The sequence below is a fragment of the Meriones unguiculatus genome, chromosome 3 (genome assembly GCF_030254825.1).
Source record: "Meriones unguiculatus strain TT.TT164.6M chromosome 3, Bangor_MerUng_6.1, whole genome shotgun sequence".
Lineage (NCBI taxonomy): Eukaryota > Metazoa > Chordata > Mammalia > Rodentia > Muridae > Meriones > Meriones unguiculatus.
The window spans coordinates 22,053,544-22,068,278 of NC_083351.1; the positions used below are offsets into that span (position 1 = coordinate 22,053,544).

The 14,735-nt window shown below is 52.1% G+C and overlaps 1 protein-coding gene across 2 annotated transcripts in view; it reads right to left on the bottom strand.

The window, feature by feature from the left end:
• Sync (syncoilin, intermediate filament protein) overlaps positions 1-13,749 on the bottom strand; it is a 19,094-nt gene extending 5,345 nt beyond the window's left edge. For both annotated transcript variants that reach the window (XM_060379491.1, XM_021636331.2), the window contains exons 1-2: positions 13,606-13,749; positions 7,821-9,000 (exon numbers count right to left, since the gene is read on the bottom strand). In XM_060379491.1, the coding sequence (XP_060235474.1) occupies positions 7,821-9,000; positions 13,606-13,655 (1,230 nt within the window). In that variant the 5' untranslated portion in view covers positions 13,656-13,749. The remainder of the gene's footprint in view (positions 1-7,820; positions 9,001-13,605) is intronic.
• Between the last annotated feature and the right edge of the window lie 986 nt (positions 13,750-14,735).

Consider the following 14,735-nt stretch of genomic DNA (forward strand, 5'->3'; position numbering starts at 1 on the left):
ATTTGTAGCAATATTGAGATTGGTATTACCTTCATAAGAAAGGTTAAGAAACAAGTTCCAACAGGTATTTTGGCAAAGTGACACAACTTTGAAAATGGTGACATTTTCTGAAAAAACTCTGGGCATTAGTGTCATGCACCTTTAACCCCAGCACTCAGGAGACAGAGGAGAGGGGGTCACTTGAATACTTAATCTAGACAAGAGTGAAAAGGTGAGTGGAGAGATGGATCCGCTGTTAGGAGCACTTGTTCTTGCAGAGGACCCAGGTTTGATTCCCAGCTCCCACATGGTGATTCACAACCTTTGCTAACTAATTCTAGGCTCCAGTTCTGGGTGATTTCATGCCCTCTTCTCTGCTCTGTGGGTACCAATTATATACATATATATGGCACATATATACATGCAGGCAAGCTACATAAAATGAGTAAATCTTTTTTTTAAAAAATAAGCTATATTCAGGGGTTTAGTGTCTGGCATTAACTTGGTGCTATATTGGGCTAGAGAGAGGGCTCAGCAGTTAAGAGCACTGGCTGTTCTTCCAGAGGTCCTGAGTTTGATTCCCAGCAACCACATGGTGGCTGACAACCATTTATACTGTGGTCTGATGCTCTCTACTAGCATACAGGTGTACATGCAGCCAGAGCACTCATACATTAAGTAAATCTTAAAAAATGAATAAAACTTAGTGCTGTATCAGTTGCTGACATGTCTCATCGTTCACCACTTTCTCCTTTAGGAGCATATTAAGATTTTTTTTTTAACTTTATATGGGCTGGAAGATGCTTTTTAAGAAGGATCTGATTACACTTCATAAATTAAGATTCTTTAAGGTTTAAAAATCACTTCATGACCAGAACCAATGTCAGCCCTGAATAGAGGGGCTAGAGCACGTGCCTACACTAATGATCCAGCAAAGAAAGGAGAGACATTTTAAGGGTTAGTCATATTGGTACGTATGAGCAGTCTGAAGGCGGAAACATAACTTTGAGCCAGCCTGGACTGCATAAACCACTGCCTTTTTTTTTTAAAATAGAAAGTGTAGGATAACAGCTTGTGTGTGGTGCTGAGTATGCTGGTTGAATTCTGCCTGGAGTCTTCAGGTAATGAAGGCAGGCAGTCTGCCTGTCTGGATCAGATCCTTGAGGGTGGGGTGGGAAAGCTGGGGTGCAGCTCAGTTAGCAAACTGCCTTTCTTCACAAAGCCCTGGGTTTGAACCCAGCACAGCTTACACTGTGCCATGCATTTTGGAGGTAGAGGCCCGCCTGGGCTGTATGTGACCTTGTCTCAAAAGGGTTGGGCCATCGGGGACAGGGATGTTGGTGTAGGGAGGCCGACTGTAGAGGGCAGCTGGGAGATACTGAGAATCTGTCCTGGGTGCGTGCTATTATTAGAGGACTTTCTGATCTGAGTCAGCTTTGATAAGGTCCTGAGGCACATCAGGCTCTGAGGTTGAGGATCACCTTTAACCAACATTGTCTAAAAATCTTTTTTTAGTGTCCGGCCCTGCCCGGGGACCACAAAAGATGTGGCCTTCCTGCCAAAGAATGTGGCACCGGAAGGGAGGCTTCACTGCCCCAGTTTTGGTAAGGGCCAAAAGTACATGGGTGGGGGTGGGGTGGTGCTGGACGGTACGTTAGCACAGCATGATGATGCTTGCCTGTACTCCAGTGCTGGGGTGGCAGAGACAGGCAGGTACCTGGGGGCCAGTCTGGCTGTCAGTGACTCCACCACCACCAGGCCCGTGACAAAGACCATCTCAAAGAGCTGGGTGGAGTAGCCACCGTCAGGGGAAAGAAGTCACCTGAGCCACAGAGGGAATTCCTGGCCAGCCAAGGCTAAGTAGACCCTGTTGTTAAGAGAAGGGGTAGGGGAGTTGAGTGACTGGAGAGATGGATCAATGGTTGGTTGGTTAGTTGATTTTGTTTTGGGGTTTTGGGTTTTCTGTGTTTGTTTTGGTTGTGGTTTGTTTGGGTTTGTTTTTGAGACAGGGTTACTCTGTATTCCTGGCTGTCCTGGTACTCTGTAGACCAGGCTGGCCAGGAACTCAAGAGATCCACCTGCCCCTGCCTCCTGAGAGCTGGGATTAAAGGCATGTGGCACCATCACCCCTTAAACAATTAAGATGGCTCAATGTTTAAGAGCACTTGATGCTCTCTAAGACCCAGGTTCGATTCCTATGACCCACATGTTGGCTCATAAGCCTCTGTAACTTCAGTTCCAAAGGATCTGATACTACCTTCTGGCTTCCTTGTGCCATGCATGCATGTGGTACACAGACATACAGGCAAAGCACCCATACACAGGAAATTTAAATTTTAAAAAGCACACAGTGCTCTTGCAGGGAATCTGAGTTCAATTCCCAGCACTCATGTGCGCCAACTCAAAACTGCTGGTAACTCCAGCTCCTAAAGTTCCAATGACTGACCTCTGTGGGCACCTGCACCCCTCAGACTTACACAGTCGTAATTAATAGAAATAATTTTTTACAAAATCAAGAGACTAAGCCAGGTGCAGTAGCGTATGCCTGTAATCCCAGTACTCTGGAGTTTGAGGCTGGCCTGGTCTACAAAGCAAGATAAAATAAATAAACAAGTCTGCTTCAAAAGGAAAATGGCAACAGTTAAATAAGGAAAGGGAAAGGAGAGCTGGACAATGCCTGTGCATGGGATTATGGGAAAGTGGCTCACTGGGCTAGCAGGCAGTGCTGGGTGGCCTTATGTTACTTTCATCTTTTTTAATTATGTCTGAGTCTCTGGTGGGCTCTCAACATTCTCAGAAAACCCCTCACTCCTACTGCTGTGCCTATCTACCTTGTCTCAGAAATCTTTTTTTTTTTTTTCATCTATGTATGGTCTACGTGATGACAGGCTCTTTGAGCCTCCGCCACTAAAGGATGCAAACTGAGATGTGAGGTAGTAGAGGCTGGTAATGAAGGAAGGAAAGGAAGGGAAAGGGAAAGGGGAAAGGGAAGAAGGAATGTAGCTGAGTGGTGGTGGCGGTGGTAGCTCACACCTTTAATCCCAGCGCTCGGGAGACAGGCAGGCTGATCTCTGAGTTCAAGGTCAGCCTGGTCTACACAGTTCCAGGATAGTCAGACTATACAGAGAGACCCTGTCTCAAAATATAGCATACAGCTGTGCACATACCTGGCAAGAGCTTTACAAATGATAACTAGCTTGTTCTGTGCAAATCTGAAAAGTGACCAGCAATTCCATTTTTTAAAAATACTATAAACCCATCTGTACCTCAGTGTATATACACACGTATATCACGTGTGTGCAGTGCCTGGGAGGTCAGAAGAGGACTTGGATCCCTTGGAGCAGGGAGGTGTGGATTGGGCGTGACCTCTGCAAGAGCAGCCAGCTGTCTCGGCCTCCAGATAGCTCTCCGACCCCGGGAAACCCCATTCCCTCTGCCTCTTGGCCTCCAGGTTCAAATGAGGGCTGATCTCGTTTTACCTGAGAGGGTTCCAAGCTCACAGTCCTCATCACTCTGCTACTTTCCTTAGACGCAGACTCGTCTGACTTCTCTGTGAAACCCCAGAAGGCCCAAGTGAAGTGCCCTGGCCCTCTGCAGTTAGAGGGTGACCTCACTGCCAGTCAGATAGACACAAAAACAAAATGAATGTGAGGGGGCTGGTTGGAAAGAGGGAGGGAGAGCTTGGCAGAGCTGAGGGAAAGAAACGAGTGGGGATTTTTATACATATACATTTACGTATAAAAATCATCAAAGAATTCTTTTTAGAGTAGTTGGAGTAGGGGGAAGGTAGTGAGGAGGATGGCTCATCAGTTGAGCGATTGGTGCAGAAGCATGAAGGCATGAGTTCAAATCTCCAGAAACTTCATAACAAGCTCAGATGTAACCACACACTTCTGAGGGACGAGAGAAGTAAGCTGGGTACTAGCACAGCTCCGTACTCACTAAGAGACCTCTCACGGCAGGACAGGTCACCCTAGCGTCCCTGTGTGTGCAGGTGAACCTCCCTACACACAGAAAAAGCCACCGACGTAAAATCGCACCTCCCACGACAGCCCCATCCGTCTGCCATTCCTTACAGCTCAGCCACGCTGAGCTCTCGCGCGAGCTGTCCCCTCTGCCGGGAACACGTTTACCTAGCCGCTCAGTGGACTCATTCAAGGCCCAGCTGGGCGTGGGCAGCGCGCTCTGCGTGGCTCAGGGTTCCCTCATGCCAGCAGCTCCGGAGCTGCAGGGCGCTGGGCAAACAGACCTCGCAGAGGTATAAAGTCAGTGAACTCCACAGAGGACTTTCTAGCACATTTCAGCTGCTGCTGCCCCTCCGCAGTCCCCCTCGGTTCCCCAGGCAGGAGTGAGTGCACCTGCACCTGCTATGTCATCCACAGGGGCCAGCTCCTGGGGCCACTCTGCTGCCTGGCGCATCGATGATGCACGGTCACGATTTCACTGCGTCTAAGACTTTCACATTTAGGCATCAAACCGAGCAACCTTTTTCTTTTCTTTTCTTTCTTTTTTTGGCTTGGAGTTCACTACACAGACCAGGCTGACCTCGAATCCAGAGATCCACTTGCCTTTGCGTCCTGAGTGCTGGTATTAAAGGCGCATGCCATGGTGTCAGTCCTCATTTTTTTTTTTTTTCTCGTTGTGTGTGTAGTGCAGGAGGTCAGACCCAGGGCCTTGTGCACGCTGAGCAAGCACTCACCGCTGGGCTCCTGAGGGAAGGACCTCGAGAGGCTTCTTTAACATCAGTGATGTTTAGATTTTATGCTTGTGCTGTCTGGCATCCCTCCCAGACAGCAACTTTGTCTTTCTTGCCAGCACCTTAGTCTACTAGACACTTAGAGACTGTGAATGGATGGATGATGAAGGTGGTAATATCATCCCCAAACTGACATTGAGAGAGCAGGCACAACCTAAGAAATTCCAGTACCCTTGAAAAGTAACCAGAATGAAATAGAGTTGTTGGCAAACAAGCACCATTTAGGAGGCCTAAAAAAAAAAAAAAATTGGAGCCAGGCATGGTGACATAGGCCTTGAAACCTCAGCACTTAGGAAGCTGAGGGAGGAGAAGCCAGCAAGCTTCAAACTCTATAGTGAGGTCCTGTCTCAGAAATGTCATATATAGCCTCCTGTGGTGGCACACACCTATAATCCCAGCACTCAGAGAGGCAGAGGCAGGCAGATCTCTGTGAGTTCCAAGGCCAGCCTGGGCTACAAAGTGAGCCTAGGACAGCCAGGGCTACATAGAGAAGCCCTGTCTCCAAAAATCAAACAAACAAAAAACATGCATAGGGCCAGAAGGCTTTTGCAGAGGATCTGGATTTACTTCCCAGTACCTACATCAGGCAGCTTTCAACTGCCTGTGAACCCAGCGCCAAGGGATCACATGCCTCTAGCCTCAGGGCACTGGCGCTCATGTGCACTTACCCAAACAATGCACATAATTTAAAATAAAATCTTAAGCTTGGCAGTGGTAGGGCATGCGTTAATCTCAGCACTTGGAGTTAGACGCAGGTGGAACTCTGAGTTCCAGGCCAGCCTGGTGTACAGAGCTAGTTCCAGGACAGCCAAGGCCACACACAATTTTCTTATTGTCTCAAAAATAAAATAAAAAATAAAAAAATTTTAAAGAGTCATAAGGGCTGAGGAGATGGCTCAGTAGTTAGTGCTCTTCCAGAGGTCCTGAGTTCAATTCCTGGTAACCACATGGTGGCTCACAACCATCTGTAACATGATCTGATGCCCTTTTCTGGCATGTAGGTTTACATGCAGATAGAGCACTCATATACATTAAAAAACATCTTTTTTTTTAATCATAAATACTATAGTAAGAAACTCAGCAACCATTTTCAAGACTTCTCTTGAGGGAAGACATACAATTCTAAGTTCATCCAAGGAAATATATGTTTCAAAAAGCAAAAATACCAAGTTAGACATGATGGTGCATGGCTATACTCACAGGCTTTGGGAGGCTGAGGCAGGAGAATGGTGAGTTAGAAGTCTGCACACAGGTGGTAGACAGAGGTATCAGGAGTTCCTGGTCGCATTTAAGTTTGAAGCCAGCCTGGGCTACTTGAGACCCTGCCTGCAAATCAAATAAAACCTGGCTGTAAAAGGCCCCGTATGCAGGTTTTCCTCAGTGTGCCTAGCAATACTGAACATTTGCCTGATGTGTCCCCTGAGCCGAGTGGCTAAGAGGAGATGTAAGGAGAGCCCTACCTTCCGCACGGCCGGTCTGTGTGGCAGCACGCGTAATTGTTTATTCACTCAGTATTTATATCCTACTCTGTTCTAAAAAGGGGTTAGAACTGCCTCACACTTAATCAGAAATAACTCAAATACAAGGGATATGGTGACATGGACTAAAAAGGAAAATGCAGAGAGATTCCATTCCAAACCCTGGACAGCTTTAAGGTAGAGGCTGGATATATTGGTTGGAACTGGAGGGTGAATGTGGCCGGCAGAGGAGGGAATGAACGCATTGCTCTCTCTCTAGCCAAGCATGATTCACACTGCTCGGTTAGAATTAGAAAAGGAGTCCACGGGAGGAGCCCTGAAACGCTTAGGGCTGGCCAGGCCCAAGTTCAAACTACCTCACTGAACCTCAGTCTTGATGTCTAGAAAAAAAAAATATTCCAAGCCAGGTATGGCAGCCATTTCACTCTGGTGGCACAGGCCAGGAACCCCAGCTACGTGGGAGGCCGATGCAGGAAGAGCTCAGATTCAAGGCTTGCCTGAGCTACTGGGTGAGGTCAAGACCAGCCTAGACAACTTAGGCCCAGTCTCAGGTCAAAAGAAGACGATGGATAAAGCTACTGGGTAAAAGAGATTGAGGAGCACCTGTGAAGTTCTGGGCTCAATTCCCAGAACCCCCACCTCACAGACATGCACAGAGCCATGTAAACCAAGAGTGAAAATGACTGTCAGGAGGCTGGCGTAAGGCTCCGGGGCTAAGAGCACCGGCTGTTCTTGGAGGAGGACCTGAGTTTAGTTCCCAGCAGCCTCATGGTGCCTCACGATCATCTGTAACTCCAGTTCCAGGGGATCTGCTACCCTCTGCTGGCTTCCCTGGGCACTGCACACAGCACACACATACACGCAGGCAAAACACCCATTCACATGAAATAAAAATTGCATCGTAAAAAATTTTTTAAAAGGGCTGGGGATATGGTTTATGGTTCAATGGTAAAGTACTTGCCTAAAAAGTATGAGACCCTGGGTTCAATTCTCAACACACACACGCACAGAGCTGTGTAAACCAAGAGTAAAAATACCTGCCAAATCCTAACCCTGGCCTAGCCAAATGAAATTAATAAAGAACAGAGAAAAGAATGAGGAGGAGCTGGGGGATGGACTGGGAGGAGCGGAGGGGGGCTGCAGTTGGGATATGCTGTGTGTGAGAAGAATAAATAAAGTAATTAATAATAAAAAGAATGAGTGGGTGGGCCCAAAGAACAGGGTTTTTCTTCTCTCATCCTACATGGTAAGCCCTAGCCCCAAAGACATTAGACCTATCTGGGCCTGGTGGCACACACCTTAAATCCCAACCCTCAGGAGGCAGAGGCAGATGGATCTGTGAGTTCGAGGCCAGCCTGGTCTATAGAGCGAGTTCCAGGACAGCCAGGGCTACACAGAGAAACCCTGTGTCAGAAGGAGAAAGAAAAGGACATCAGACTTCTTTCAGCTCAAAAGACGTCACCTCTGCCCACCCGGTGTGGTGGCACACGCCTGTAATCCCGGCACTCAGAAGGCTGAGGCAGGGACGGTCTCAAGCTTCTCAAGGTCTCCAAGCCAACCTGAACTACCTAGTAAAACTCTGTCCCTCCTACAGCCAACGGGCCTACCCTGTACTGTTGAACCTCCTCATCGCGCTTTTGCCTCACGAGCGTGATCTGGTCCTCCAGATTCCTGTTCTGAAGGTGGAGCTGCCGGGCCTCCGCTTGCAGGGGCCTCAGAGCCTCCTTCATCTCCTGGATCTCGGCCTGGGTGTCCTGCAGAGCCTTGGTCCCCGCCTCTTTCCTCTCCAGGAGCCGCAGCAGCTGGGGCTCGTACTCGTCTTCCAGGCCCTGGCGGCTTTCGGCCATGAGATTTTCGAACTGTGTCGACAGCCGCCGGCTCTCCTGGAGAAAGTGCCCGTCGCTCTGGGCCGGGGGCGCTTCCAACTGTTGCTGCAACTGCTCCTTCTGCTTGTGGTAGGCGTCTCGGAGCTGGGTCAGCTCTCCCGAGAGCTGGGCTGCCCGAGCCGCGAGCGCTTCCCTGCAGTCGGCGAACTGAGCCACGTCCTGCTGGCGGCACTCCAGCTGGTACTGGTAGGCCACGCACTCCTTGGTCACCTTGAACAGTCTCTGCTTCACCAAGCGGATCTCCTCCCGGAGCCCGTCCCTCTCCAGCTCGGCCTGGGCGTGCAGCTTGTAGGCAGCCAGGATGTCCTGGTGGACCCGCTGCACCTCGCGCAGGGCCGGCTCCCTGAGCAGCACGAGCTCGTGGATGAGCTGGTCCCTCTCGTCCTCCAGCTGGGACACGGCTTGCACGCACTGCTGGAAGCGGCTTTCCAGCAGCTCCAGGTCCTCCAGGCTGAGGTTCTCCTCCAGGCTGAGGTTCTTCTCGGCGCCGGCAGCCGGGGGGGCTGGAAGGCTGTCCTCCAGGCCCCTGGCCACCGCCTCTCCCTCACCAGCAGTCTGCTCCGGGCCTGGGCTCCCAGCTGGCTCCACAGGCTCCCCCGAAAGCTGGACCTCCTCGTCTGGCCTCGCAGGCTCCCCCACAGACAGGGTCTGCCCTGGGCTGACGGGCTCTTCCAGGTCCTCTGGCTGCCTCGATTCTTCTTCGATAAACAGTGTCTCCTCTGGCCTCTCAGACTCTTCCTCGTAAAGGCCCTCTTCCAAGTCCCCTGAGTCTCCCAGATAGAGAATGTCCTCCAGGTCCACAGTCCCTTCCAGAGACAGAGTGGCCCCCGGGTTCAAGGCCTTGGCCTCCTTTGGGGATTTGGAGTCCTGAAGAGGAAAGCTGACCTTGGTGTGGGGCTCCCTGCGAGAGAGAGGACGGAGAGTGAAAGGGTCGCCCATGCCCCACTGCTGGGTCAGCAGGGCCTCCACCTCAGGGCTGGCTGCAGCAGGTTCTCTCACCTACCCCACCCGCACCCCTCACCAATCTCCTCTTCCACACACAGCCCACTGTCTGCATTTCCTGACACCGCAGCAAACCTGGCTAATCTCTGCTCCCGTGGTTTCAGGGGCAGGAAGCTCGCTCGCTCGCTCAGGCATAGTGGGGTGTTCCAGGGTTCTACAGGATGCATTCAAGGGCAATGGGGACTACTTAGAGAGACTGTCTAAGGAAAGACAAGCGTGACAGTGCACGCCTGTAATCCCAGCACCTGAGAGGTGGCAGCCGGCGGGTCAGGAGTTCAAGGCCAGCCTCGGATACTTAGAATTTGAGGCCAGCCGGGTTTCATGAGAATCTGCCACTCCCCCACAAAAAAGGGGGTTCAGTGAGTAGCTCAGCAGATAAAGGCACTTGCCACCAAGTCTGGTAAACTGAGTCAACTGCTGGCATCCAAATGTGAAGAACTGATTTCTACAATTGTCCTAGGAGTACACACATATACCCCCCAAATAAGTAAGCACATATTAAAGGGGTGAGGGGTGGGGGCTGGGGAGATGGCTTAGTGGTTAAGAACACTGGCTGCTCTTGCAAAGGACCAGAGTTTGGTTCCCAGCACCCAGATGGTGGCTTGCAACTCCCGTCCAAGGGGATGGTGCCCTCTTCTGGCCCCGTGCACCCCTCCCCACATACATGCCAAGGGGCTGAGAAGTCAGCAAGGTGCTTGCTTCCTACACCCCGGCACCCACGTGGAAAGCCAGGTGCTGTGGTAACACCTGTAAGCCTGGCACTGAGTGGGCAGAGACCGGGGAACCCCAGAGACTTGGGGTAGCGGAACTGGTGAGCTATCCATTCTCGAGTGCTCACGAGACACGTAGGATGCTTAGGGTTTGATCCCCAGCAGTACGTAAAACCAGGTGTGGTAGTGCATTTCTATCTCTATAGTCCCAGCACTCAGGAGGTTCAGAAGTTCAAGGTCATCCTCTGCAGCGAAAAGTTCAGAATCACCCTGGGCACTCCTATACGTGTGTGTACACGCGCACATATGTACACGGACTCCAAACACTAATGTTGAGAATGTTGCTGAGTAGCTTTTCTCCCCTATGCGCTGGGGAAGGGTCTCGCCATCACACCCAGTGCTCACCGATACGGCTACCCTTCCCAGCCAGCTTGCTCTGGGGACACACTCCTGTCTCCTCCTTCCAGGGCTGAAATTATACTTGGGCTGCCGCACCCAACCGGTACCATTTTGACTGCGCTATATCCCCAGCTTCATGAGAACTACAGCTGGGGGCAGCAGAGCTTGAGGTACTAAAAAACATCATCGGAGGAAAAAAACGAATGGGTGGGGCATGATGGTGGGTGCCTTTAAACCCGTGCAGAAGCAGGGCCCTCTGGGTAGGTTCTAAGCCAGTCTACCCTACATAGCAAGTTCCAGGCCAGCCAGGCAATGTTGTGAGACCTTGTATTAAAAAAAAAAAAGCAGACAAATGAGGTTATTGCTGAGATTTGCTTCAAATTTATATAAATATATATATATTGGGGGGGTTTCAAGACAGGGTTTCTCTGTGTGGCCTTGGCTGTCCTGAACTCACTTTGTAGACCAGGCTGGCCTCGAACTCAGAGATCTGCCTGCTTCTGCCTCCCTGAGTGCTGAGATTACAGGCCTGTGCTGCCACCACTCAGCTCTGTACTCTCTTTTTAAATATTTACTTATTTTTATATGTATGGATCTTTTGCCTGCATGCATGTATGTTTATTTCAAATTTTTTTTTACATTTATTTCAAATTTTTTACATTTTATTTAATGTATAGATATGTGTGTGTGTGTGTTGGGAGGGAGGTGTGTGTGCCATTAGCACAAATGTAGAGGTCAGAGACCAGCTTGTGAGAGGCAGCTGTCTCCTTGCATGTGGGTTCTGGGGTGGAACTCAGATTGTCAGTCTTGATCACAGTTCAGCTGGTTTCCTGCTCCATTTAGCCCCCTCCCTGAAAACTGACCTTTACCACAGGAGGTCTTCAGTCCTGTCCAGCCTTTTCCATCCCACTGTCAGGCCCCTAAACCAAGCCACGATCTGTTTACTCTATTTTCTACTAGCCTTCTTTCTTGTTTTGTTTTTTCATTTGTTGTTGTTCCAGACAGGGTTTCTCTCTATACCATCCTGGAACTCATTCTGTAGACCAGGCTGGCCTCGAACTCATAGAGATCCACCTGCCTCTGCCTCCCAAGTGCTGGGATTAAAGGTGTGCACCACCACCGCTCAGCTCTGTACTCTCTTTTAAAATTTTCTTATCTTATATGTATGGATCTTTTGCCGAGTGCATGTGTACCACCGCATGCCTGCTGCCCTCAGAGGTTAAAGAAGGCATCAGCTCCCCTGGGACTGGAGTTAGGAATGGTTGCAAACCACCATGTGGGTGCTGGGAACCCAATCCAGGTCCTCTGCAAGAGCAACAAGTGCCCCTAAGAGCTGAGCCATCATCTCTCCAGTCCCAGGCCTGCACCACTTAACAATCTCAGCCTCCCAAAGCGCTGAGACTACAGGCACGTGTCCCCATGCCCAGCTTTCAGAGTCTTCAAGACGTGGCCCCACCACACCGAGTTTAGCCTCAGCTCATATTACTCCCACCACCCACCCAGTGCCTGACAGTCCAGAAGGTGTGACAACTTTTCACACCTCCTACTCGGAGCCCGCAATAACTGAAGGATCTGGATGGAAAAATAAAAGGCAATTTCCTGAGTACCAGGGCTCCCAGAGAAGGTAAAATTCCCAGCTCCAGGAAAGAGCACCTGCTCATGCCGCCTCCACCTCCCCAGTTCTGCCAGAGTCCCCACTTTCCCAGCTGACAGCCTCAGAATGACTTAACCATGTCCAAGGCACTATTCTAAGCACTTGCACGAATACTCACTTGGAGGCTGCTCATCTCTTACGCCAGCGCAGAGCCTAGCAAGCCGAGGCTCGGAGAGCAGAAGACTCACCTGCGGCTCCGTCACTGTAAGTGGCAGGAGCCCTCGGAAGATCAGGGTGCCTAGTCCTTTTAGCATAGGCCTAAACAAATCTTCGGAACATCATAGTCAGAACGCCTTTCTAGGGTTGGGGTTGAGACTGAAGGGACACTTGCCTAGCATGCAGGAAGTACTAGGTCGTTTCCCAGCCAGGAAAAAAAAAAAAGAAGAAGATGAAGAAAAATCCATTACCCTGCCGTGGTAGAGGTAGGGCACATATTTATTCCCAGCACTTGGGTGGCGGAGGCAGGTGGATTTCAGTGAGTTCAAGGCCAGCCTGGTCTACATAGTGAATTCCAGGACAGCCAGGGCTACTCAGAGAAACCCTTTATCGAAAAACCAAAAACCAAAGCCAAACAAAATCTGTCTACTTAGCAAACGTCTCAAGAGCAGTGGCTTCAAGGTACAAACGTGCCTGTGTCCGTGGATGAGAGTTCATCCTGGGGATGAGGCTACTTGTCTGTACCCGAGTGTGGGGCCCTTGGAAGGCAAGAAGAAGCCAACTGAGCTCCAAGGGGAAGTTTGCCCAAGGTCAAGTTACAGGTCCGCGGTGTATAACCCAGGCCTCCTGATTTCCGAGTGGACAGGCCACCCTGAGTGCCAGATGTTTTCCTCAGCTAGCTGCCTCTCTACTGAGCTGGCAAAGCAGCAGGTTACAGGAGGCCAAGCAGAGAGGGACGGTGCTCAGCCAGGGCCCCTGACCCCAGTGCCTCTGCCACTCTGTCCCTGTCTCCAGAGGACTTGGACAACTCCTTAACGCTGCCCATCAGACATGACTGGACATGTGTGTGACATCATACAAACAGTAAGCTCGCGCCTGGCTCCGAGCTTCTTAGCAGGTGTGTAGGGAATACAGGCAAACCGTGTTAAGACCCAGCTTAGCTTTTTGTCTTCTCGTGCGACAACCGAGTAGACAGGAAGTAGTCCCACAAGCTGATACACCGAGAAGTCCCTGGGTCACGATGTGACGTGGGGCAGCAGTCTCCACAAATCACCGGCAGCAAGGTTACAGGGCGGGCAGCTGCTGGGCCCAGCCATGGCCCCGGGCTGGGCTAGGAGAAGAGCCCCTCTCTAAGCCTCCACCCGAGCCACACCAGGGAGAGCAAGCTGACTGAACACGCTCAACTTCAAGCTGGCGGGTGCCCAGCCCTGCACCAAGTGGCTCAAACGCAGTGAATTCTCCAACGGTTTCTCCCCCAGCCCCGCGAACAGGCGGATGAGAAATAAGGGGAAAATGAGGCTAGAAAAAGAAAACTTGGACGCTAACTTTGGCCGGTTGGATCGCTAGCCTGCAAGGATTAGTTAGTTCTCACACCACCCGTGGAAGGAGAAACCCAGACCACCAGAGGCGTCAGGTCCCCAAGTCGGGGCCTCCCATCTCCCTTTCCCCGGTGGCTCCGCCCCGGGCCACACCCGGGCCGGACCACTACCCACAGCCAGGAGGAAGGGGCCGCGTGTAGACGGTGGGAGCCCACCCAGCACCCCCTGTCCTACCAGGCGGCGACACGGGCCCTGGAGGATCCTACCTCGCGGCCCGGGCGCCGTCCCCGCCGCGCAGGGGCTCCGGGCTGGCCATGGCTGCGCGACCCCGGGCTCGCCCGGAGCGTTATTAATAGCCGGCCCCGCCGGCGGCTGTGCCGGTGCCCGCGCCCGCCGCACTGCCAGCTGCAGCGGACACCAGATCCCGGCTGGGCCCGGGAGGGACGCGCCCACTTGGCCCAGATGCTCGCCGGGCGGGAGGAGGGCGCGGGCCCAGCGGCCCTGGGGGCGGGGAGAGGGTGGGAGCGGTGGGGGTGGGGTGGGGTGGGGTGGGACCTGGGGGCGGCCCGGCGGCGCTTCCCGAACCTTCCTTCCATCTCTCCACCTTTCCTTCTGACCCGGGTCGCGTGGTGAGGAGAGGAGGGGGCAGTGCAGTCCCTGGGGAGCAGGTCCCCGGGCGGGAGGAGGGTTTAGTGGTGGGGGTACCCAGCGAGCCCCAGCGCCCCTCGTGGCGGCGCCCTGCGAACCCCACCCGCGCAAGGGCTTGGAGCCCGGCCCTTCTCCTCTTGGTGTCCCGCAGCTGTCGTGAAGGGGTGGGGCAGGGCGCCTGCTGGAGAAGGAGGGGGGGGAGTTACCCGGCACACCCCACGCGTCTGGGGACAGCTGGGGGCCACTGCTGAGATTAGAGGAGGGCTGAGGAAAAACTCCAGAAAGACTTAGGGTCTTAGAGTGGAGTCTGTTTAAGGTCTCCTCCCCTCACCCTGGGAGGTTTCTTGGGGTCCTCTGCACTTGTCGCTCCTACTCTGTTGTGTTTTAAGGCATATATATTCCTGCCCTTAAGTCCTGGGCCCTCTGATGTCCGGGTCAGACTTCCACACTGAAGTCACTCTCCCCATCCCCCAGTTAGGGCTGCTGGGCCCCTTCCCAGACCTGGGCCCCAGACATTCTTGCTCTGATTATTTTTTTCCACTTAGTCCCTGTGTCAGGGAGGAGGGCTTTGATTCCATTGCAGAAGAATGCCGTGCGCCCAGCGGGCCCAGGCCGGAAGGCTGGACAGCGTTTAATCAGATCCTAGAGCAGAGGATGAGGATGGAGAAGGAGAAATGATGCCAGTGTGTTGGCTGGGTAGCTTGTGCCTTGTGCCCACGGCACAAGGTTCTGCGTGTTGGATGGATGT